Source organism: Delphinapterus leucas, chromosome 5 (assembly GCF_059928025.1).
Source record: "Delphinapterus leucas isolate spDelLeu-1000000601 "Yukka" chromosome 5, BTC_Dleu_Yukka2, whole genome shotgun sequence".
In the NCBI taxonomy this organism is placed as follows: Eukaryota; Metazoa; Chordata; class Mammalia; order Artiodactyla; family Monodontidae; genus Delphinapterus; species Delphinapterus leucas.
Window position 1 is genome coordinate 97,258,288 of NC_143133.1, and position 21,298 is coordinate 97,279,585.

At 38.8% G+C, this 21,298-nt stretch overlaps 1 protein-coding gene across 4 annotated transcripts in view; it reads left to right on the plus strand.

Moving 5' to 3' along the window:
* Positions 1-21,298, plus strand: part of GPAT3 (glycerol-3-phosphate acyltransferase 3) — a 100,131-nt gene that overhangs the window by 22,739 nt on the left and 56,094 nt on the right. For all 4 annotated transcript variants that reach the window (XM_022599477.3, XM_089912189.1, XM_022599476.3 and 1 more), the window contains 3 exons: positions 15,125-15,395; positions 18,620-18,694; positions 19,225-19,314. In XM_022599477.3, coding sequence (XP_022455185.1) covers positions 15,125-15,395; positions 18,620-18,694; positions 19,225-19,314 — 436 coding nt within the window. The remainder of the gene's footprint in view (positions 1-15,124; positions 15,396-18,619; positions 18,695-19,224; positions 19,315-21,298) is intronic.

A 21,298-nucleotide genomic window follows, 5' to 3' on the forward strand; every position in this document is an offset into this window, starting at 1 on the left:
TACTTACATTCACATGGTACAAAAATCATAGCAATTTAAAAACATGTGCTTTGATACGTGTAGCTTCCAGCCGTTACTTTCTACCTCTATGCCATGTTAGTGTCTTCTGGATGTTCCAGTGGTTCTTTATGTGACCTCAAACGTGCTATTATAATGGAAATGTTTGTTATTTTCTTCAGTTGCTAATACCAAAGATGATGTACAGTAAACACTACTCTGAGCCAGTTTTTCACTTATAGCCTATAGTCCTTTCCATATTATTACTCAGAAAGTTTCTTTTTTTTTAACAGCTACAAGAAATTTCATTACATCAATGCAAATGGTTTCTTACCTGTAGTTCTCCACCTCTTGCTATCAAAAAATATGTGGCGATTCACACTATTTGTAACATGAAATATGTGTAACATAAATCTGTGACATGAATGGGATTGCTCTGTCAGAGAGCATTTGTAATTTTGATTGATGGCCAAATCACCCTTCATTAATGGTTGTACTATTTGTACTTCCACTAGGGGTGTATGGAAGTGCCTCTTTCCCCACAGCTTCACCAATGCTGTAAATGTATGTCAGACTTTTGGGTTTGTACCAGTCTGATGGGTGAGAAGTGGAAACTCATGCTACTCTTAATTTGCATCTCTTTTATAGAGAGTGTGATTTGGTACACATTTTATATTTAAGGGCCATTTGTATTTCTTTTTCTGGAAACTGTCTTTTGGCAATTTTTCTTTTCTTTTGCCCATTTTTCTCTCTCTTGATTTCTGTTTCACTTTGATTTCTGGGACCTTCTCATATATTAAAGTGATTAATTAGCTTTTGTCTGTGCTGAGATAAAAATACTGCTTTCAGTTTGCAATTGTATTTTCCCCTTTGCTTATCATGCTTCTTACTATGCAGATATTTTCTTCTTTTAATAAATTTATTTATTTATTTTTAGCTGCGTTGGGTCTTCGTTGCTGCGCACAGGCTTTCTCTAGTTGCGGCGAGCGGGGGCTACTCTTCATTGCGGTGCGCGGGTTTCTCATTGCAGTGGTTTCTCTTGTTGTGGAGCAGGGCTCTGGGCATGCAAGCTTCAGTAGTTGTGGCACGCGGACTCAGTAGTTGTGGCTCGCAGGCTCTAGAGCACAGGCTCAGTAGTTGTGGCGCACAGGCTTATTTGCTCCACAGCATGTGGGATCTCCGGGGACCAGGGCTCAAACCCGTGTCCCCTGCATTGGCAGGCGGATTCTTAACCACTGAGCCTCCAGGGAAGTCCGATATTTTTCATCTTTATGTAGTCAAATTTATCAATATTTTCTTTTTATAGCTTCTGGATTTTTAGTTTTTTTAGTAGAAAAATCTTCCCTCTGCCAAGTCTTAAGGGAATTCTCCAGTGTTTTCTTTGACTACTTTTATGGCTTTAAAAAAAACAATTTAAATATTTGATCCTTTTATTCTGGTGTATTTGTCCAGATGGCTATCCAGATGTTGCAACACTGTCTATTAAAAAGCCCATCTCTACCCAGATGATTTGTGATGCAACCTTAATAATTTCCTGAATTCTAGTATAGTTTTTGATCTATTCCTGAACTTTCTATTCTGCAATGTTTACTTGTCTTCTCATGTACTGGTACGTTGTTTTAATTATTGACATTTTAATATCTGGCAGGGATCATTGTTCTCATTGCTTTTCCTTACAGAACTGTCTTGTGAATTCTTGCTTATGATCCGTATGGTCTTGACATTCAGCTTGTCTATGTTCCAGAGGAAATACCACTATCTATTTTTATTGGCATTGTGGTAAATTTATAAGTTTACTGAGGGTGGTTTGACCGTATCTGTGTTGAGTCTTCTTCTCCAAGAACGTTACATCTTTCCATTTGTTTAGGTGTTTCTTTGTACCCTCCAGAGGTGTTTGAAAGTTTTCCTTAGACAGTGTCCATTTCCTCTTAAGTTTATAATTCCAGTAGATATTATAAATGAAGTCTCTTCTTCCATCTTATCTTCTAACTGATTGTTGTTTGTATATTGGAAAGCTTTGATTTTAGTAAGGCAGGAGGATATAAAAAAGTAAGAGTTCTACTTATGTAGGTTTCAGATTTCCTTTTTTTTTTTTTCAGGCATGCAGCTATTTTATCTTAGTAGTGCTAGTTTTACCACTTCGTATTCAACTTTAGTTTGTATTTTATTTCTTTACCAGTTTATACTTCATTTCTTTCCCTTGTCTAATTGTGCTGCCTGCTACCCCAATATAGCATGGACTAGCAGTGGTGTTAGTTGCTGTTCCTGCTGGGGACAGGCTGTAGTGCCTGCAGCGTCTTCCCTGTAAGCGCCGGGTTGGCTTTGATCTAGTTTTCCATCTTATGGGAAATACTTCTTGATGCTTGTTTTGTAAATCAAGAATGAATGTTGAATTTGTCGTGCTTTTCAGCATATTTGGTGATGAGTATTCCCCCCACCCCCTTAGGCATATTATGGTAAATTACATTAATAGCTTAATATTAGAGTCATCTTTGTGGACTAAACATTGCTTAGTCATAATATGGTGCTGGAAACTGTGCCAAAATTGGAGTTAGGATTTTTGCAATTGATCTTTATATTTGAGATTAGTGTATTACCTACCTACTTACTTCCCTCCTTCCCCCTTTATGCCCTTTCTTCTCAGATTTAAAGGTTTGCTAAAATTCCTTGTAAAACGGTTCGGGTCTGGGACAGGTAAAGTTTCCTTACTCCTCACAACATTACTGCATTTGTGAAAATGGTTCTCTTTAGAGCAGGGGTCCCCAATCCCCGGGTATGAGGCCTGGTAGGAATTGGGCTGCACAGCAAGAAATGAGTGGTGGTCGCGCAAAGCTTCATCTGCTGCTCCCCAGCACTCACATTACCGCCTGAACCGTCCCCCCCATCGTTTAGAGCGTTCATCTCTTGGTGTCAGTATTAGTAATGTTTTCTTAGTTAGAAAGCTATCCATTTTGACTAGCTTTTTATTATATTCATTTGCATAGGACTTTGTGCAATGTTGTTTCTTATGATTTTTATACTTTTCTGTTTATGTTATTTCTTCTTTGTAAATTCTTATTTTGTATTATATGTGGACTTTCACCCCTGTCCTTATTTTGTTTTTCTTACTTGGATTAACTAGTGGGATGTGTAGGTGTTTAAAGTAAACTTTACCCTTTTCATGTGAAAAAAAAAAAAGTTGAATGTGACTCTTAAATGTGCCAACTGGGGAAGCATTACTGCGGGGGGGGGGGAGCACGAGTAGTTTCATAACTCTAAAGCTTTTTTAAAAACTAGGCAATCATGATTGAGTAGCTCTTAGGGAACCAAAGGAGATGCTAAGTCAGCATTTATTTTGAGCACATTTCATGTGTATCATGGGTCATGATAGTTCTGCTGATTTTGCCCCCTTTTCTTTTTATGGACCCCTTGTTTTTTTATGGTACATACAAGTCTCATTCTAAAGCAGGGATACTTGTGAAACTTTTATGTAGTGAGGTTTTTTTTCCTTCAGTTTGCATTGTATTCATATTTTTGTTTTTCATCCTTACCGATCTCTCTACTTCCAAGAAGAGATAAACTTCAAACCTTAAAACAGCAACCAAAAAATGACCTAGCCAACAGCAACCCCTCTTACAAGTATATTGCTAATTTGACAATCAAATAGATAAAATATTATCAATAATAGGTGAAACTAAGCAGAAAGATGTTAATGTGTGTCTGTGAACTCTCAGTGTTCTAATACTTGCTGGTAATAACATGTTTCTCTCATCCTAAGTATTTCTTCTTCTAAATCATTTTAGGTTGTAGGGTGAGGGGTTAACATAGATCTGTCGCTTGTAGCAACAAAATGATATTTTGATTCAGAGGTGGGGACCAATCCAGGTTCTGGGGGCCTGAAGCTTATACAATTTGGAGACTCTCTTTAAGAAAAAGAATACACAAAATTAGGTGTGGGAGCTTGGAAGGGGCCGTGCAGGTGAGGAGACTGAAGCTTAACCTTCTTAGTTTTACAGTCAATCTGTCTTTGGCTCAGAGACCTTGAACTCAATGTAGAGTCATGGCTGAGGATATAGCAGGTTGTATAGAGGCTGTTTTCTACAAACCTTGGCTGGGTGACAGTCCAGGTTAATGAGGATATAACAGAGGTAAATGACTTTAGAATAAACCCTAACAGTGACAACAATAAAACGTCAAGGGTGATTATCCTTTCTAAACCTTGACTAGCCTGCAAGATGCCTGGGGCAGCTGCTTCTGCCTCAGAGAGGACTTGAAGAGGAAGGATACCGGCAGGACATCTGTGTGCTGAATCACAGATTGGACAGAACAGCCTCCTTGGGCAACTCGGACCTGGCTGAACTACAAACTGAGGGAGTATTAAATGGACCACTGCCCAGGGGGCTGTTTTCTATTGGGCTTATTGTAGGAAGACCTAATGGGGTGTGCTCCAGGCTGTAAAAGATTCCTGCCCCAGATGAAAAAAATAAACCAGTGACTTGAGTTCCTGCTTCCTGGGAGGCATGATTAAGCCTAAGTTAGTCAGCGACAAGTGCGTGTCCAGATTAATGACAGATGGAGGCCACTTATAGGTTTTCCCATATCAAAGTTCCATTTCTTCCTTCAAAGGTAGGACAGATACTCAGTAGAAGTGCTACTCAGGGCTTCTCTTTAGCAAGGAAGAACTGGGGCTGATGTGGAGTTGATGGGAAAGATCTTACATCTTTGAGGTTTGTCAAAGAGCAACTGTTGGACAGAGTGACATGGAATTTGAAGGTTTAGAATATGAGAGAACATTTGGTTTTGGAGTCACAGACTTGGTTTCAAATGCTGGTTCTATTCCTTTCTCTCCCCATGGCTCCAGGTAAGTTACCCAATCATCCTGAGCCTTAGTTTCCTAGTCTGTAAAATGGGGATAATAGACAATACCTCATAGGATTATGGGGATTACATGAGTGTACATGTCAAGGGTTTAGCAGACAGTCTGGCATCAGGAAGCATTCAATAAATGTCAGTTGTCTTTTTAGTTTAGGAAGGAAGACAAAAATTATTCGTGGGAAGGGTAGGTATGATTGGCTAGAGCCTCTAATTGGAATTATAGCTAAAAGTTGTGAAGACTCTTAAATGTAACAGTTTTCTTTAAAAAAAAAATTTATTTATTTAGGCTGCACTGGGTCTTCGTTGCGGCTCACGGGATCTTTGTTGCGTCAGGCAGACTCTTAGTTGCAGCATGCAGGATCTAGTTCCCTGACCAGGGATTGAACCTGGGTCCCCTGCATTGGGAGCGTGGAGTCTTACCCACCGGACCACCAGGGAAGTCCCTGTAACAGTTTTCTGATTCCCCCCAAAATTGAGGCATAATTAACATACATTAAACTGCACAAATATCAACTGTTCAACAAGATGAATTTTTACATACTTGTAAACCAATGTGACTACCACCCAGATTCAGCTGAACATATTCATGATCTCACAGTTCTCTCAGGTCCTGCCTAGTAGGTGTGACTCATCCCTCAGTCCTCATTGTAAGCTCTCTTTTGATTTCTGTCACTATCAATTAGTTTTTCCTATTTTTTTTGAAATTCACATAAATGAAATCATATAGAATGGGCTCTTTTGTGTTTTTTTCAAGCAGCATAATGTTTATGCGATTTCTCCATGTTACATGAATCAGTGGATTTTTTTTTAATTGTTGTGGAGTATTTCTTTATACAAATACATAAAAATTTGTTTACCCATTATTGTGTTGATTGACATTTGGGTTATTTTACAGTTTTTAGCTGTTAGGAATAAAGCTGCTATGACCATTGTTGTGAACCTGTTTACTTGTTTTTCTTGGGTACATACCTTGAAGCGGAATTGCCAGGTCATAGGGTAAACAAGTGTGTTTAACTGTTGGAAACTGCTAAATGGTATTCCAAAATGGTTGTACACTCTCAGAGCTGTGTCTGCATTCTATAGCCCCTTCAGTGCTTGGTAGTTTTGGCCCTTTTAATTATAGCCATGTGGTGGGTAAGTAGTAGTACATATCTCATTTTGGGGTTTTTTGTTTTTTGTTTTTTTTTGCGGTACGCGGGCCTCTCACTGTTGTGGCCCCTCCTGTTGCGGAGCACAGGCTCCGGACGCGCAGGCTCAGCGGCCATGGCTCACGGGCCCAGCCGCTCCGCGGCATGTGGGATCCTCCTGGACCGGGGCACGAACCCGTGTCCCCTGCATCGGCAGGCGGACTCTCAACCACTGTGCCACCAGGGAAGCCCTCGTTTTGTTTTTTAAAAATAGCATTTTTAGTACTTTTCTCTCACTATGTAAAATAATACATATACTTTACTGAAAAATTAGACGTTGCAGATGTATAAGAAAATTAAAAGTTACCCATATGAAATCCTATTACCCAGAAAAGACCTAATATTTTGATATCTTTCCTTATAGTTTTTCTCCCATTCCTATATATTTTAAAAAGTGTAGTTATTTTAATTTAGTTGATTTGGGGTTGGACCCTGATGTCTTTACTTTTATAGATTCCAAAGATATTCTAATGTGCAGCCATGCTTGAGAATTACTGAGTTAGTTCAATTCCTTTTTTTCCCTCTCCCATCTGTGTATTGAATATTTTAGTGCCTGGCCTGGAACTCTCTCTGTAATGACTGAATGAACGAATGAATGAGATTTAGATGAGGAAATTGATTCCCAGCTAAACTGACATTTCAAATGAGTTTCTTAAACAGATTAAAAAGAAAATACAGTATTCAGTTTTAAAAAGTAAAGAGAATAGTACAGTTAATTCCCTTATAGCCATCACCCTAATTCAACAAGAATTTGCTTTATCTATCCTTTTTTTCAGTTTTTTCTTTGTGGAAGTATTTTATTTAATTAAAAGTTTAATTACAGAGGTAGTATGTGAGCAATGTGGAAAATCAGAGAATACAGAGAAGCAATCAGAAACATTGTATTCTCACTTTTTTTTGTGTGTGTGCTGTCATGTATTTTAATGTATAATTGTAGTGACTCATTTTAAAAATTTTTATTGGAGTATAGTTGCTTTACAATGTTGTGTTAGTTTCTACTGTACAGCAAAGTGAATCAGCTATACATATACATATATCCCCTCTTTTTTGGATTTCCTTCCCATTTAGGTACCCAGAGAGCACTGAGTAGAGCTCCTTGTGCTGTACAGTAGGTTCTCATTAGTTATCTATTTTATACATAGTATCAATAGTGTTATATGTCAACCCCAATCTCCCAATTCATCCCATACCCCCATCCCCCGTACTCTCGCCTTGATGAATGTCCTTTTGTGGGAGTATTTTAAAACTAGATGTTATGTCATTTTGCCTCTAAGTACCTTAGTATGCATCTCAAAAATCTGACTTTTTAAAAACATAATCTGGATACCATTATTACACTTAACTAAGTTAATAACAGTAAACTGGATTTTTAAAAAGTACTTAGGAAGGAGAACAGTGGTAGTCAGGAACACGAAGGATTCACTGTGAAATAAGCATAGTCAAATCGCCTAATTTATGTGCTGGAAATTGTAACTTGACTAACGGCCCAGGGAATTTTTTGCACATGGTATATCTCAAGCTTAGCCTTGCGATGGTAAATTATTTTGAAAAAAGTTGGCAAAAAGTGGACTGGAAACCTGTGTAGTTGGGGGACAGCGTAGTTGATGCGCTCATTAGTGTGTTAATATCTATGATGATTAATGAACTGGAGAAGAATGAGGACAGAGCTCAGTGGTCTGTTCAGGGATCTGTCCTTCGCTCTGGCTTGTTAGAATTGTATAAGGACCTTGAACTATGCCTAAGGGATTGAACATGGGTCTTATCTCTCCGGAGGCTGGCACTGAATATTTCCGCTCTTTAATCCCAGCTGCTCTGATCCACCCCACTCCCCAGCCCCAACCGCATACAGTTAATCTTTTTTTAAAAAATAAATTTATTTACTTATTTTTGGCTGCGTTGAGTCTTCGTTGCTGCGTGCTGGCTTTCTCTAGTTGCGGTGAGCGGGGGCTACTCTTCCTTGTGGTGCGTGGACTTCTCATTGCAGTGGCTTCTCTTGTTGCAGAGCATGGGCTCTAGGTGCACGGGCTTCAGTAGTTGTGGTGCATGGGCTCAGTAGTTGTGGCTTGCAGGCTCTAGAGCACAGGGTCAGTAGTTGTGGTGCACGGGCTTAGTTACTCCGCAGCATGTGGGATCTTCTTGCACCAGGGCTCGAACCCATGTCCCCTGCATTGGCAGGAGGACCGTCAACCACTGCGCCACCAGGGAAGCCCACATACAATTAATCTTTACAGCTACTTTACCCTGGTCTCTTTAATCAGGCCAATCACATTTATGGATCAGGAAGGATATTGGGGCATGGGAGGGAAGAATGTAGGCCTGGCTTTCTTGCCAAGAACCGGAGACCCTCAGAGGAGATTCTCATAGTAGAAAAAGGACCTTGCCACCACTAGTTGGAGCTGGGACAGGTAAACTCCTTCCTGCCCAATTGCTTAATAATTGAGTAGGGGGATATAGAGTAAACTTTTTTTTGTTTTTAAGGGACGTATTTATTTAAGTATTTATTTAATACTATTTAGTATTTATTTAATCCTATAATAGGTAAATCATGGAAATAGGGGATTAACAGATATTGTCTCCTTCAATTCTTTTTTTTCTAAACTTGTGGTAAAAACACTTCACATAAGATCTACCCTCAACAAAATTTTAAGTGTACAGTACAGTATTGTTAACTATAGGCCATACTGTACAGCAGATCTCAAGTACAATTTTTACAAAATTGAAGCATAATATACATAGACAAGAGTATAAAATTATAAATGTACAACTTGATGGATTTCCCAAAGTAAATGTACTCATGGACCTCTCATCTAGATCAAGAAATAGAACATTAACAGTGTCCCAGAAAGTGCCCCAACGCCCCCTCTAAGTCACTACAAGACAAGGAAGTTTTTTGTTTTGTTTTTGTTGATTCCAAGCCAGATTTAATTTTTAAATTTCCTGTGGAAATAGTGCTAAAGGAGATTTCTGTTTCATGGTACTGCTACTATATGATCACGTATATTTTGGGTTAATTAGGCTTATGATTGGATAGGACTCTAGCTCAACAGACTAATTCAAAGTTTCCATGAGAGAGTGTGTTTTAAACTCTGAGCTTCTGACTTTTGGAATATAGCCTATTGGTAGGTTAAGGATCAACTTCTATACATAAGCCTGCTGTATCCACCTTTGGTCTGTGGTGGACCCTGATTTTCCATAATTGCTGACCTAGAAAGCATACTTTACAGCTGGAAGATGGAAAAACTAGTGTGATTTATAAATGGGCAGTTATTCCAAGAGTTCACTCAGCTAATTTAGAGTTAATTATATTTGAGATGGTTTTAACTTCAGCCTCCATTTCTTTTAACAGGCCTTTCATAGCTGGTATTATTTATGTACCAGTGACTTGCTCAAGGCAGGTGGCACAGGCAGCTTGTGCAATTCATCTCTTGCATTAGATATAATTGTTCTAATTTTATTTTCATCCAAGCATGAACCTTGTCGAGTTGGCCAAAGCACTGGTTAAGGACAAAGTTCAAATGTTTATGGCTTTCCCTTTTTGAGGTTAACTTGCAAAACAAAAGGAAATATTTTCTAGAATCAGGGTTTTACCAATTTAAGATCTGTGGGTTGCTCTGAAGGATCAGGATTAATTTATTAATAATAACGAGGTTTCCTTAATGACAGTAAAACCAGTATAGAAACTGTCTGTGCTAGTTAAATCTGATATGTACTTATATCTATATTTTGAAGACTTTTGGTCTACTTATGATCAGTTTTTGGTGTCAAAAGAAATATTTCCTCTTTTTCTAAGGTGTATTTTGATGCCTGATACATAGTGAGTATCCCCTATACGTGGAGTGAATTGAATATTTTTTCCTGTTAGAAGTTCATACTTAGGGAGAATTCAGTCAGTATTTCTGACCCTCCAGTAGTCAATATTTAGGAAGGAAGTAACGTTATAAATTCAGTAGTGCTTCTTTTGACATCTAATTTTATAATACCTAATTTCAGATTTTGTGTGCCTTATTAAAGAGCTCTTAAGCTAGTACCTGCTCTCTTACAATATAGAGCTTCATCTTGGGAGCAATTGTCAGTTCCATGTAACTTTTTTTTTTTCTTTTTCTTGGTTATAGCACGTGTGTAGCCACCACCTAATTTAATAAATAAAGCTTTACAAAACAAATTCTCCTGTTTATCCCTCCCTGATTCCATTGCCCTGCCAAACCTGAAACTACTACTCTGATTTTGATGTTTATTATTTTTATGCATATTTTCATACTTCCCCTATACATGTATGTATTCTTAAACAATACATAGTATTTATTGTTTTGCATTATTCAAACTCTATAAAAATATCACCTTTCACATATTACTCTGAAATGTTTGTTCCTTCTGATATTTGCAAATTATCTAATTTGGTAAATTTTAGTTAATTTCTTTTAACTGCTGTGTAGTATATACTTCATACATCCATTTTAAAAAATATGAGCTTCCATTTATTTACGTATAATTGACATATAACATTATATTAGTTTCAGGTGTACAACATAATGATTCGATATTTGTATATATTTTTTTAAAATTAAATTAAATTAAATTTTTCTTGGCCACGCCATGTGGGTGGCATGTGGGATCTTAGTTCCCCAACCAGGGATCAAACCTGTGCCCCCTGCAGTGGAAGCGCAGAGTCTTAACCACTGGACCTTCAGGGAAGTCCCGATATTTGTATACATTGCTGTATATCCACCTATTGAATGAACCTTCGTATTGATTCCACTATTTTGCTATTATAAACAATGTGGCAAGATGTTCTTATATATGCCTGTTTGTGCACAATTTTATAAGAAGCTCTCTAGAATATAAGGAAAAAGCTCTTCCTTAAAGTGAAATACCAAATAATAAATGTGGAAGGAATGAAGGAGAGAGAAAATACTATTTTAAAAGACACATAGGGCTTCCCTGGTGGCGCAGTGGTTGAGAGTCCGCCTGCCGATGCATGGGACGCGGGTTCGTGCCCCGGTCCGGGAAGATCCCACATGCCGCAGAGCGGCTGGGCGTGTGAGCCATGGCCGCTGAGCCTGCGCGTCCGGAGCCTGTGCTCCGCAACGGGAGAGGCCACAGCAGTGAGAGGCCCGCGTATCGCAAAAAAAAAAAAAAAAAAAAAAAAAAAAAAAGACACATAATACCAATTTATTTGGGGTGAAAGTGTGAGGAGCAGGATATTTCTGTAGTTTCAAAGCATCTCCCTTTTATAGATACTTATAGGTAATAATTATACACTTATTAATCAAAAAGAGAAAAATAGTAACTTCACAGTGGGGGAACCCTGTAAGCACTGACTACCTTAAACCAAGTGGTCAAAATTAAACGTCACAAATCATGGGACAAACTGACATCAGTGCCTCCCCATGGGATGCACTGAGAAGGATACAGCATCACTTACATAGTATTCCTGCCCAAAGTGTACAACCTGCATCTAAGCATGAAGAGACATCACGTTAACCCAGATTGAGACATTCTACAAAATAAATGGCTTGTGCTCTTAAGAAATGTCAGTATCTTGAAAAACAAAGAAAGGCTGAGGAAACTTTTCATATAATAGGAAACTACAGAGACGACATGTAAAGGTATTGTACAATCCTGGGTTGAATCCTGGACCAGGAAAAAAATGCTGTGAAAGATATTGGTACCATTGTTAGAATTTGAATAAGGTCTGTAGATACTCGTGTTGCAGTAATGTCAACTTTCCTCATTTTGATAATTGTACAGTGGTTATGGGAGTTCCCTGGTGGTCCAGCAGTTAGGACTTGGTGCTTTCACTGCCATGGCCCTGGTTCAATCTCTGGTTGGGGAATCAAGATCCCGCAAGCGCCGTGGCAAGGCCAAAAAAAAAAAAAGTACTGTGGTTAAATAAGTGAAGCTCCATGTCCTAAGTAAATCTATGCTGAAATATTTGGGGGTAAGGGGCATGATGTCTGCAATTTATTCTCAGGTGGTTCAGAAAATAGTATTGTTTTATGCATACAGAGATACGACAGTAAAGCAAATGTGACAAAACGTTGGCAGTTCGTGGATCTGGGTAAAGTGAACCATCACTGCAGTTTTTCTGTATATTTGCAATTATTAAACGCAGATCTTCCTGCGGTGTACCTAGAAGTAGAGTTGCTGGGTCTTGGGCTGTGAATATCTTTAAGTTTACTAGACAGTGCCAAATTGTTTTCTAGTGTGGTTGTGCTAATTACATTCCATTGTCCCAGGTCTTTACCAACACTTGATATTATTCAATTAAAAATTTCTATCGGTCTTCATGGGTATGAAATAGTATCTCATTGTGGTTTTTGCATTTCTCTGATTATAGGGAAGCTGAACATCGTTTTAAATGTTTATTTAAAAGTAAGTCAGTCATTAAGGCTTACTCTTTTTATGAATTCCTTGCCATATACTTAAGCATTTTTTAACTGAGTTCTTTGACTTTTTCTTATTAATTTTTTGTATGTTAATATATTCTGGAAATGAATCCTTTGTCAGTTACCCACATTGCAGTTACCCACATACTTTTCAAAAGAGGCTTAAGGAAAATATAAAATTGAGTTATATTTTATTTGAGTTACGCAGAATAAAGTAGGTCAGAGGGCAGAGAAAACATTGCACATCAAATGTGTAGTGGCTAAGGGGTTGGCTTCTGTTTACAGATCTCTTCTCTCCTGGCTCAGTTAAATAATATGAGGCAACTTGAACTTGTATTTTTATCTCTGGTCCTTCTGAAAAAGGTTATTTTTTTAGAAGGGCAGTCTCCTGTCTCCAGTATATTTCATTCAGCGATTTCCCAAGTAACTGTTAATCTCTTCCCTTCTAGACTTAATAAAAAAAAGTCTATACATTGCTAAATAATGAAACTCTTGCACTGCTAAATATTGGCCAGTGCTCGGATTGAGTAACCTGCTCTCAGTGGTACTGCAGTACCTACAGAGCAAGAGGGTAATTCAGTAGCAAAACTATTTGGTTCATTTTCTAATACTGATTAAACCCTTTGCAGAGATGAGGAGAGATTAAACCACTTGGAGTATGCTACTGAAAAAGATAATCTAATGATCATTCAAGAACTTACTTTAGTGCTGTCATTCTTAAGGTGGTTAGGTATTAGCTTTGCATGTGGGCAAAACCAAACAAAACCCACCAAAAAACTCAAAAGTAAAATCAGAAAACTTTAGCCTTTGTAAGGACTTTCCCAGCCCCCTGCCCCCCATTTTATAAAGGAGGACACCAAGTGAGGTGACTTATTGGTTACCCCTGGTCATAGAGCAAGCTGGTGGTTGTCCTAACAGAACTTGACTTTGGATTCCAGATCCTCTTCACTTTCTACTCCAGTGCATTATGCTGCCATTCCTTCAAAAAATGGGTATATTACAGCTCCTCCTACAGATGCACATCCAAGTTCTCCAGAGGGTAGATAACATAGCTGTCTCCACTTTCCTCATTGATTTCCTAGTAAACTGAAAAATGAGAAAATCAAAGGGGATCTTCTTTCAGGGAACTTAACGTCTTAAGTCTTGACTTTTCTAATTAATGTAAGAAGTAAATTCATTTGTGATATGCCCCATAGGGACAAATGGATAGCCATGTCACTGTGTATATAGCTACTTTTTATTTTGAAGATCTTCTCATCTATTATTTTTATTCAGTGGGTAGAACTGGGTGGCAGTAGTCATTTTTCAATCTACTAAACTTATGCTACTTTAAAAAATCTTTGAATTATTTTCTTTATGGAAAATACAATAACAGTATAAAGAGGAAAACCTAGTCCTATTGCCTAGAGATAACCACTTAATGTTTCCTTCTGGACATTTTTACTATATATATATTTCATAGAGTTAAGAGCAAACCATAGTTTTAGATCCTGACTTTTTTCACTTAACATTATAGTTTTTATTAATGGATATACTATATCTCATTGTCTGGGTCTATTTTTTAAAATTAATTAATTAACTTTTGGCTGCGTTGGGTCTTCGTTGCTGCGAGCGGGCTTTCTCTAGTTGCAGCGAGCAAGGGCTTCTCATTGCGTTGGTTTCTCTTGTTGTGGAGCACGGGCTCTAGGCATGCGGGCTTCAGTAGCTGTGGCTCACGGGCTCTAGAGCACAGGCTCAGTAGTTTTGGTGCTTGGGCTTAGTTGCTCCACGACATGGGGGATCTTCCCGGACCAGGGCTCGAACCCATGTTCCCTGCATTGGCAGGCGGATTCTTAACCACTGTGCCACCAGGGAAGTCCCTGTCTGGATCTATTATAATGAAAACGCTACAGTGAACACTCTTGCCTGCGTTTCTGATTATTTTCTTATGACAGGTTCCTAGAATTGGAATTATTGACTCATCAGCAAAACTATTTTTAGTTTCTTCATGCCAAACAGATTTTGACAAAATTGCTCCCAGTTCCACACTCGTACAAATTGAGTATGAGAGTACCTGTGTCATTTCTGTCTTTGAACTTTATCATTAAAGAAACATGTTGCTGATTTGATCATGCAAATAGGCCACTCTTTGTCTGATTCATGTTTCTTTGATTACTAGTAAAAAGGCTTTGAAATATTTATTAACTATTTATCTTTTTTCTATGAATTCAGTTCATGAACTTTGCTTACTTTTTTGCAGGAGCCTATGTTTTTCTTATTAAATAATTTTTACATATTAAAAACATCAAACTTTTGCTATTTGTGGTAATACCTTCTGCCATTTTGCTTGCTTTATGGCTTTATAGTTTTTATCTGGGAAAAACATAAATTTTGTTTCTACACAGTCTAGATTTATACTTGGGGAGAGTTTGTTTCTGTGAGTTCTTTTGCTAATGATTCGTAGGGAGAAGATGCAAGCAAAAGGGTTATTGAGGACCAAATTCCTCTGTAATGAATTGAAATCATTGGGTAGAAGCCATTTCATGCAGACTCAGGGATTTTTACCTCTTTTCCCACCTCAGTTGCTTGTCTTTTATTTCTGAAATCTGCTTCATGTTACCCATTAGATTTATTTGTCTTCTGCACAGTTAAAGTAACCTCTTTGATCAGTTGTTCTTCTGTCCTATGGCATTTTCTCATGTCCTGATGCTTTCTTTTAAGGTATTATCCAAAGAGATGAGTCACCCATGGAAAAAGGGCTGTCTGGTCTGCGAGGAAGGGACTTTGAGCTGTCTGACGTGTTTTATTTCTCCAAGAAGGGATTGGAAGCCATTGTGGAAGACGAAGTGACCCAGAGGTTCTCCTCAGAGGAGCTAGTGTCATGGAATCTCCTCACAAGGACAAATGTAAATTTCCAGTACATCAGTCCGAAGCTCACCATGGTGTGGGTGCTGGGCGTCATAGTGCGCTACTGTGTCCTACTACCTCTGAGGTACGTCTCCTGCCCAGTAACTTGATGGTACAATTGGTTCAGCTTTCTTTTTAAATCATGTATGTAATGGCCACATGAGAGTCTTAATGATACTAACCCACCCCTTCCCATTTAGAAAACACCACTAGACGTGACCGCCACAAAAACATATTTATTCTCTCACATTTTTCCCAAATGGAAGTGTGTATTCAGAATCCAGTATATATTAACTGCATCCATGTTGCTCTTTCAGTCATGGAAAATTTGAGGATGGATAGAAAAAGGAAGTTAGAAAAAAGAAGAGAGAGTATTTACAGTTTCACATTCACCAGAGTGTCATCCAAACTGTGACTGCCTCTCTTGGCTGGTCTGTAGCCATTCATAGCTGCACAGGAGAAAAAAAATTCCTCAGAGTGGTTACCACACAGGAGAGGGATATTTGGAACGGTGAATTTGTTCCACCTAGTTCAATTTTGATCACTCACTTTTCTTATTAAAAGTTCACCAGTTGGGCCCCGTTTTGGTTCTGAGTTTGCGTACTCCCTCATGAGGAAGTAGCCTCAAAGCCCAGTTTACTGGAGCCACAGTGTGGATTGTGAGTTAAAGAGGTGACACTGGGCAGTGGGATGAAGTGGTTATGGTCTGTTTAGCGTGGTGATGGCAGGTAGTAGCACGGGTGCCAGGCATGATATTGCTGTTGATTGTCTTGCTTCATTTCCCTGGACATGGCCTTGGTGTGCTCTCAATACAGCTTTCCAGGCAGTTGCTTCCAGCTGACTAAAATTGGCACATCAGTTGAAACCTCTTTACCATCCCTAGGGTGGCCTATCCTTGCCTCATTCCGATTTATTATGCGGGAAGAGATTGCTTAAGTGTAGGCAAAGGCACATTTCTAAGAAGCTCTTTCTCTTTTCTCGTGCTCATGTTGCCACTGTGTACATGTTGGGGTATGTCTTTGGAGAATCATTTCAGCTGTGATAACAAAGTGAAATTAGGACACACTTGCTTGACCATTAAGCCAGTGTTCCCAAAGTGGGGTTCATTCACTCTGGGGATGCACAAGATTATCCATTGTTGTGTTTGGGAAATGTTTCAGCTTTTATTTATTAGAAGTTTCTAGTCTATTTATAATTAGTGCTTCCATTGATTTTATTTTTATTCTTATAAAGAAATGAAATTTCAGTAAAGTTGAATATATAGATGAGCTCTTACATCTTCACTTGGTCCATGGGTCAGGCACCATATCCAAGGCAACCTGAAGAAAGAGTGAGGATTTTACAGCCCACAGTACTTGAGATGCCCTCATATGTTGGTTAGCTTTCACTTGCTGGGGGTACCCACCAAATAGTGATATGATTCTATTATCTAGTTTAAATTAATGCTCATGAAATAGATATGTGACATAAAAGATTCTTGCAAAGAAACCACAGATTTAGGATAATCCAGTAATATAAGCAGCCAAGAACAAGAAGAAAATGGCAGAATTGAGGCTCCTACTCTTAGTACATACTCTTCATGGGAAAGAATTGCTTTGTAAATGCTTTTTAAAAGAAGCAGTTGCTACAAAGTGAGCATTTAAAAAACAGATTGTGCTAAAATTGTGTTGATGGTTGAATAACTCTGTGAATGTGGCAAAAACTATTGAACTGCCACTTTAAGTGGTGAATTGTATGACATGTGAATTGTATCTCAGTAAAGCTCTTAAGCAACACAGATTGTGGCAGAAAACTTGTGTCATCTGTGAGAACTCTCATGTTGGCTCACTGAGACTGGAAAACAATTTTCTGTTAATTTAGCAAATAAAAATGTTCAATAGTTTTGAACCCAGTTGTTAAACATGTTAAAATATATAACCTCTTCTGATTTAATGTGTAGGAACAAGTGATTCTCATTAGGACAAGATGGCACAACATTATTTTAAAACTTTTGTGTAATCGATGGATGAGGTTAAGCAGTCATTTAGTTATTGCATTAGTGACTGACATGAAAATATGGCATCCAAAGAAAAACTGAATCAGACCTTCAAATCGCTGTGTCAAAAGGTGTTAAACCAAGACTTTAACAAGGTTTAACAACTTAACAAGGCCTTTATAAGGAAGCCCCATTTATTTTGAAAGGTATAAAATCTCAGCTTTTTCTTTTTGAGTAATTCTATTTACATTTCTAAGAATGACTCTTTCCTTTTGGAAGTAAAAGCACTTTTCAAAAATGAGAAAGTGTCTGTGGAAATGAGAGATATTGTCTGTCACCTTGTTTACTAACTTCTGAGCTATCTAGAACCACACAAAGGAACCACACTTAGATTTGCATGGAAGGATTCCTACATGGTGATATAACTTGGTGCTCTTATTATGAAAGAGCCTTTAAGTAAAACTTTCTCGTCATTTGCTATAAATTTCTTTGAGAAAAATTTGAGTTGTGCCCTTTTCCCCCCATCATTAAAAAGCGTAGAAAAACAAGTTATTTTCAGACCTTTGCAAGCTATTTTCCTTTTACAACCTCACCGTGCCACACCAAAGTATCTCAAACAAAGTAAGTTAACTACTTTCAACCTGAAATGACTCCTTTATATAGCATAAAACTCTTTTATTATATAAGAAGTTAAGGGCTTCCCTGGTGGCGCAGTGGTTGAGAGTCCGCCTGCCGATGCAGGGGACACTGGTTCGGGAAGATCCCACATGCCGCGGAGCGGTTGGGCCCGTGAGCCATGGCCTCTGGGCCTGCGCGTCTGGAGCCTGTGCTCCACAGCGGGAGAGGCCACAACAGTGAGATGCCTGCATACTGCATTAAAAAAAAAAAAAAAAAGTTAATATGTGTATATTTAAAAAAATTTTTAAAAATACTTCAGAAAAGCAGAAGGGCAAGACTTTTATTCTCTTCACTAGCCCACTTAACCCTTTGATGATTGCATAGATTGAACGTGGCAGTTTTGTGAACAAATCTCCAGGCCTGCTATATGCATCTATAAGACTGGTTATGTGCTTGGTGTTATTTTGAAAATGGTATCATACTCTACACATTATTTTGAAGTTTGCTCTTTTTTTTTTTCTCAAAATGTACAAAGAACCATTCTTCCATGTCAGAATCTGTAGATTTGCCCGATTCTTTGAATGGCTGCATCATATTGCATAGCGTAGATGCTCCTCAAGTTATTTACAGTTTAATTTTTTATGAACTTTATATTCCTTCCCTTTTCCCCCTACTGTTCAACTAGGTTTTGCATTACTGTTTCTTTTCCTTTTCAGGGTTACCTTGGCTTTCATTGGGATCAGTTTTTTGGTTATAGGAACTACCCTGGTTGGACAGCTGCCAGAAAGCAGGTGAACTGTTTCCTTCCTCCCAGCCATTAATAGGATTGTCCGTTTTCTTAGCTGTGTCCACAAAGAGAATATTTGTGTGATTCCTATGTACTGCGTCAAATTTATGGCCTCAGCACGCGTATTAAAACGCCACTCACTTCATCTTCATAGTACTTATTTGATTTCCCATGATGCTTACATTTAAATTGACAGAAGTTGCTTTTCAAAAGGGGAAATGAAGAGAAGGAAGCAAATGGACTGAGGGACTCAAGGAAAGCAAGAGAGTCTTGTAGTATTGTCAAGCTAATGAGGCTGAGACCAAAGAAGCTTCAGCTTTCTTGGGCAGGAATTTTATCATGCTAGTCCTTGGTCAGGATTTATCATTGGTCAGGGTGGAAGCTATTTTCCATTAGAGTTTTGTCCTAAATACCTCAGCGAGACAGTGAGAATTGAACTGTATGCTGCTGTCAAGGAGCACATTGAAGCTTTTATTGTATTGTTTCTTAGGAGTGCCCAGAGCTGCACAATAAAATGTTTTCTCTTTCCTTCAGTCTCAGAAACCGGCTGAGTGAACTGGTCCACCTGACTTGCTGCAGGATCTGTGTTCGCGCGCTCTCTGGTACCATTCATTATCATAACAAGTGAGTATTTGCTGGCTTCCTGCCAGCCTTTCTCTAGGTAAATCAGCATGTGATTGACAGTAGTGGGTGGGAGGAAGCAGGTGAAATAAGAGTATTTTCAGTGTGTTCATCCCTACAGCTTAGAGCGTCACAGACATAACAGTGCACAAAAACACTTTTCAACGTTGTGAAGAACCTAGGGCCAGGACAGGAATAAAGACGCAGACGTAGAGAATGGACTTGAGGACATTCTGGGACGAAGTGAGAGAGTGGCATGGACATATATACACTACCAAATGTAAAATAGATAGCTAGTGGGAAGCAGTTGCATCGCACAGGGAGATCAGCTCGGTGCTTTGTGACCACCTAGAGGGGTGGGATAGGGAGTGTGGGAGGGAGACGCAAGAGGGAGGGGATATGGGGATATATGTATATGTATAGCTGATTCGCTTTGTTTTACAGCAGAAACTAACACACCATTGTAAAGCAATTATACTCCAATAAAGATGTTTAAAAAACAAACAAAAAAACCCCCTACTTTTCAAAAGCAATCCATTTGCAGAGGGAATATAGTAATAAATATGTAATGACCTTAATAAATTGGCATTTATGGTGTGCAGGCCAGGCCCGTACTTCTCATAGGTCATCCCTTTGAGAAGGCGCTGTGTTATCCTGTTTTACGGGGTGAAGAAATGGAAGCTCTGGGTTTGCTTGTCTAGGTTCACGTGGGAGAGTCAGGTTTTAAACTGGATCCATGTAAAAATTTTTAAATGGTGAAGGTGACAGGCCTGCAGAATGGTGGAAAGAGGACTAGACTTGGGAATCCTGAGTCTGGTTTCTAGTCTCAGCTCTGCCACTTCTAAAATCCCACAACTGAGCCTTAAAACAGAACCCAGCATTCTGCTTACCTCACCCCTCATCAGAGAGGAGAAAGGTAGTAAGTGAAGTTATTAGCTACATGGAGGTCATTTTGATTGTTTTTGAATTACATTTCTGGAAACTAAATTTTATTTTTTTATATTTCATATCATTATTTAAAAAGTTCTAGGACAAGCGTCTCTTTTTTTTACTGACTGGATCTTTTAAAAAAAATTTAAAAATTTTTATACAACTTTTAAAGGTAACTTGCCACTTACAGTCATTATAAAATATGGGCCATATTCCCCGTGTTGTACAGCACATCCTTGAGCCTGTCTTTTGCCCAGTAGTTTGCACCTCCCACTCTCCACCCCTGTGATGCCCCTGCCACACACACTTTTTTTTTTTTTTTTTTTTTTGCGGTACGCGGGCCTCTCACTGTTGTGGCCTCTCCCGTTGCGGAGCACAGGCTCCGGACGCGCAGGCTCAGCGGCCATGACTCATGGGCCCAGCCGCTCCGCGGCATGTGGGATCTTCCCAGACCGGGGCACGAACCCACGTCCCCTGCATCGGCAGGCGGACTCTCAACCACTGTGCCACCAGGGAAGCCCAACACACACTTTTAACCACTCGTTTGCTCTCTATATCTGTGTGACTGGATGTTTGTGTCTTTTTTCTAGAAGGGAAACATTTCATCATTTGGCTTTACCATGTGTTACCAACATAAAAGGCCCCTTAAATTTCTAAAATTACAGGATTTGTGATTGGGCTGTGAGTTTTGGGGTGAGGATTAGAAGAAAATGTTTTGTTAAAAGTATGATTAGAGGAAACATCTTCTACAGAAAAAGAGCTTTAATTACACGGAGAGGAGTTCACAACCTATTGTAGAATTGCTTCTAATTTTAAGGAAAACATACTAACGTTGTTATGCATTTGGTTCCCTTTCTTCTCTGTATGGGTCCAGAGAAAACCACTTTGCTTCATTAGTGTGAAATACCATTTGAACTTTAGGACAGAGGTTGGCACACTAAACTATGGGCTTGTAGGCGAAATGTGACCTGCCATCTGATTTTTGTAAATAAAGTTTTATTGGAACACAGCCATGCTCATTCATTTATGTATTATCTGTTACTGCCTTTGTGCCAAA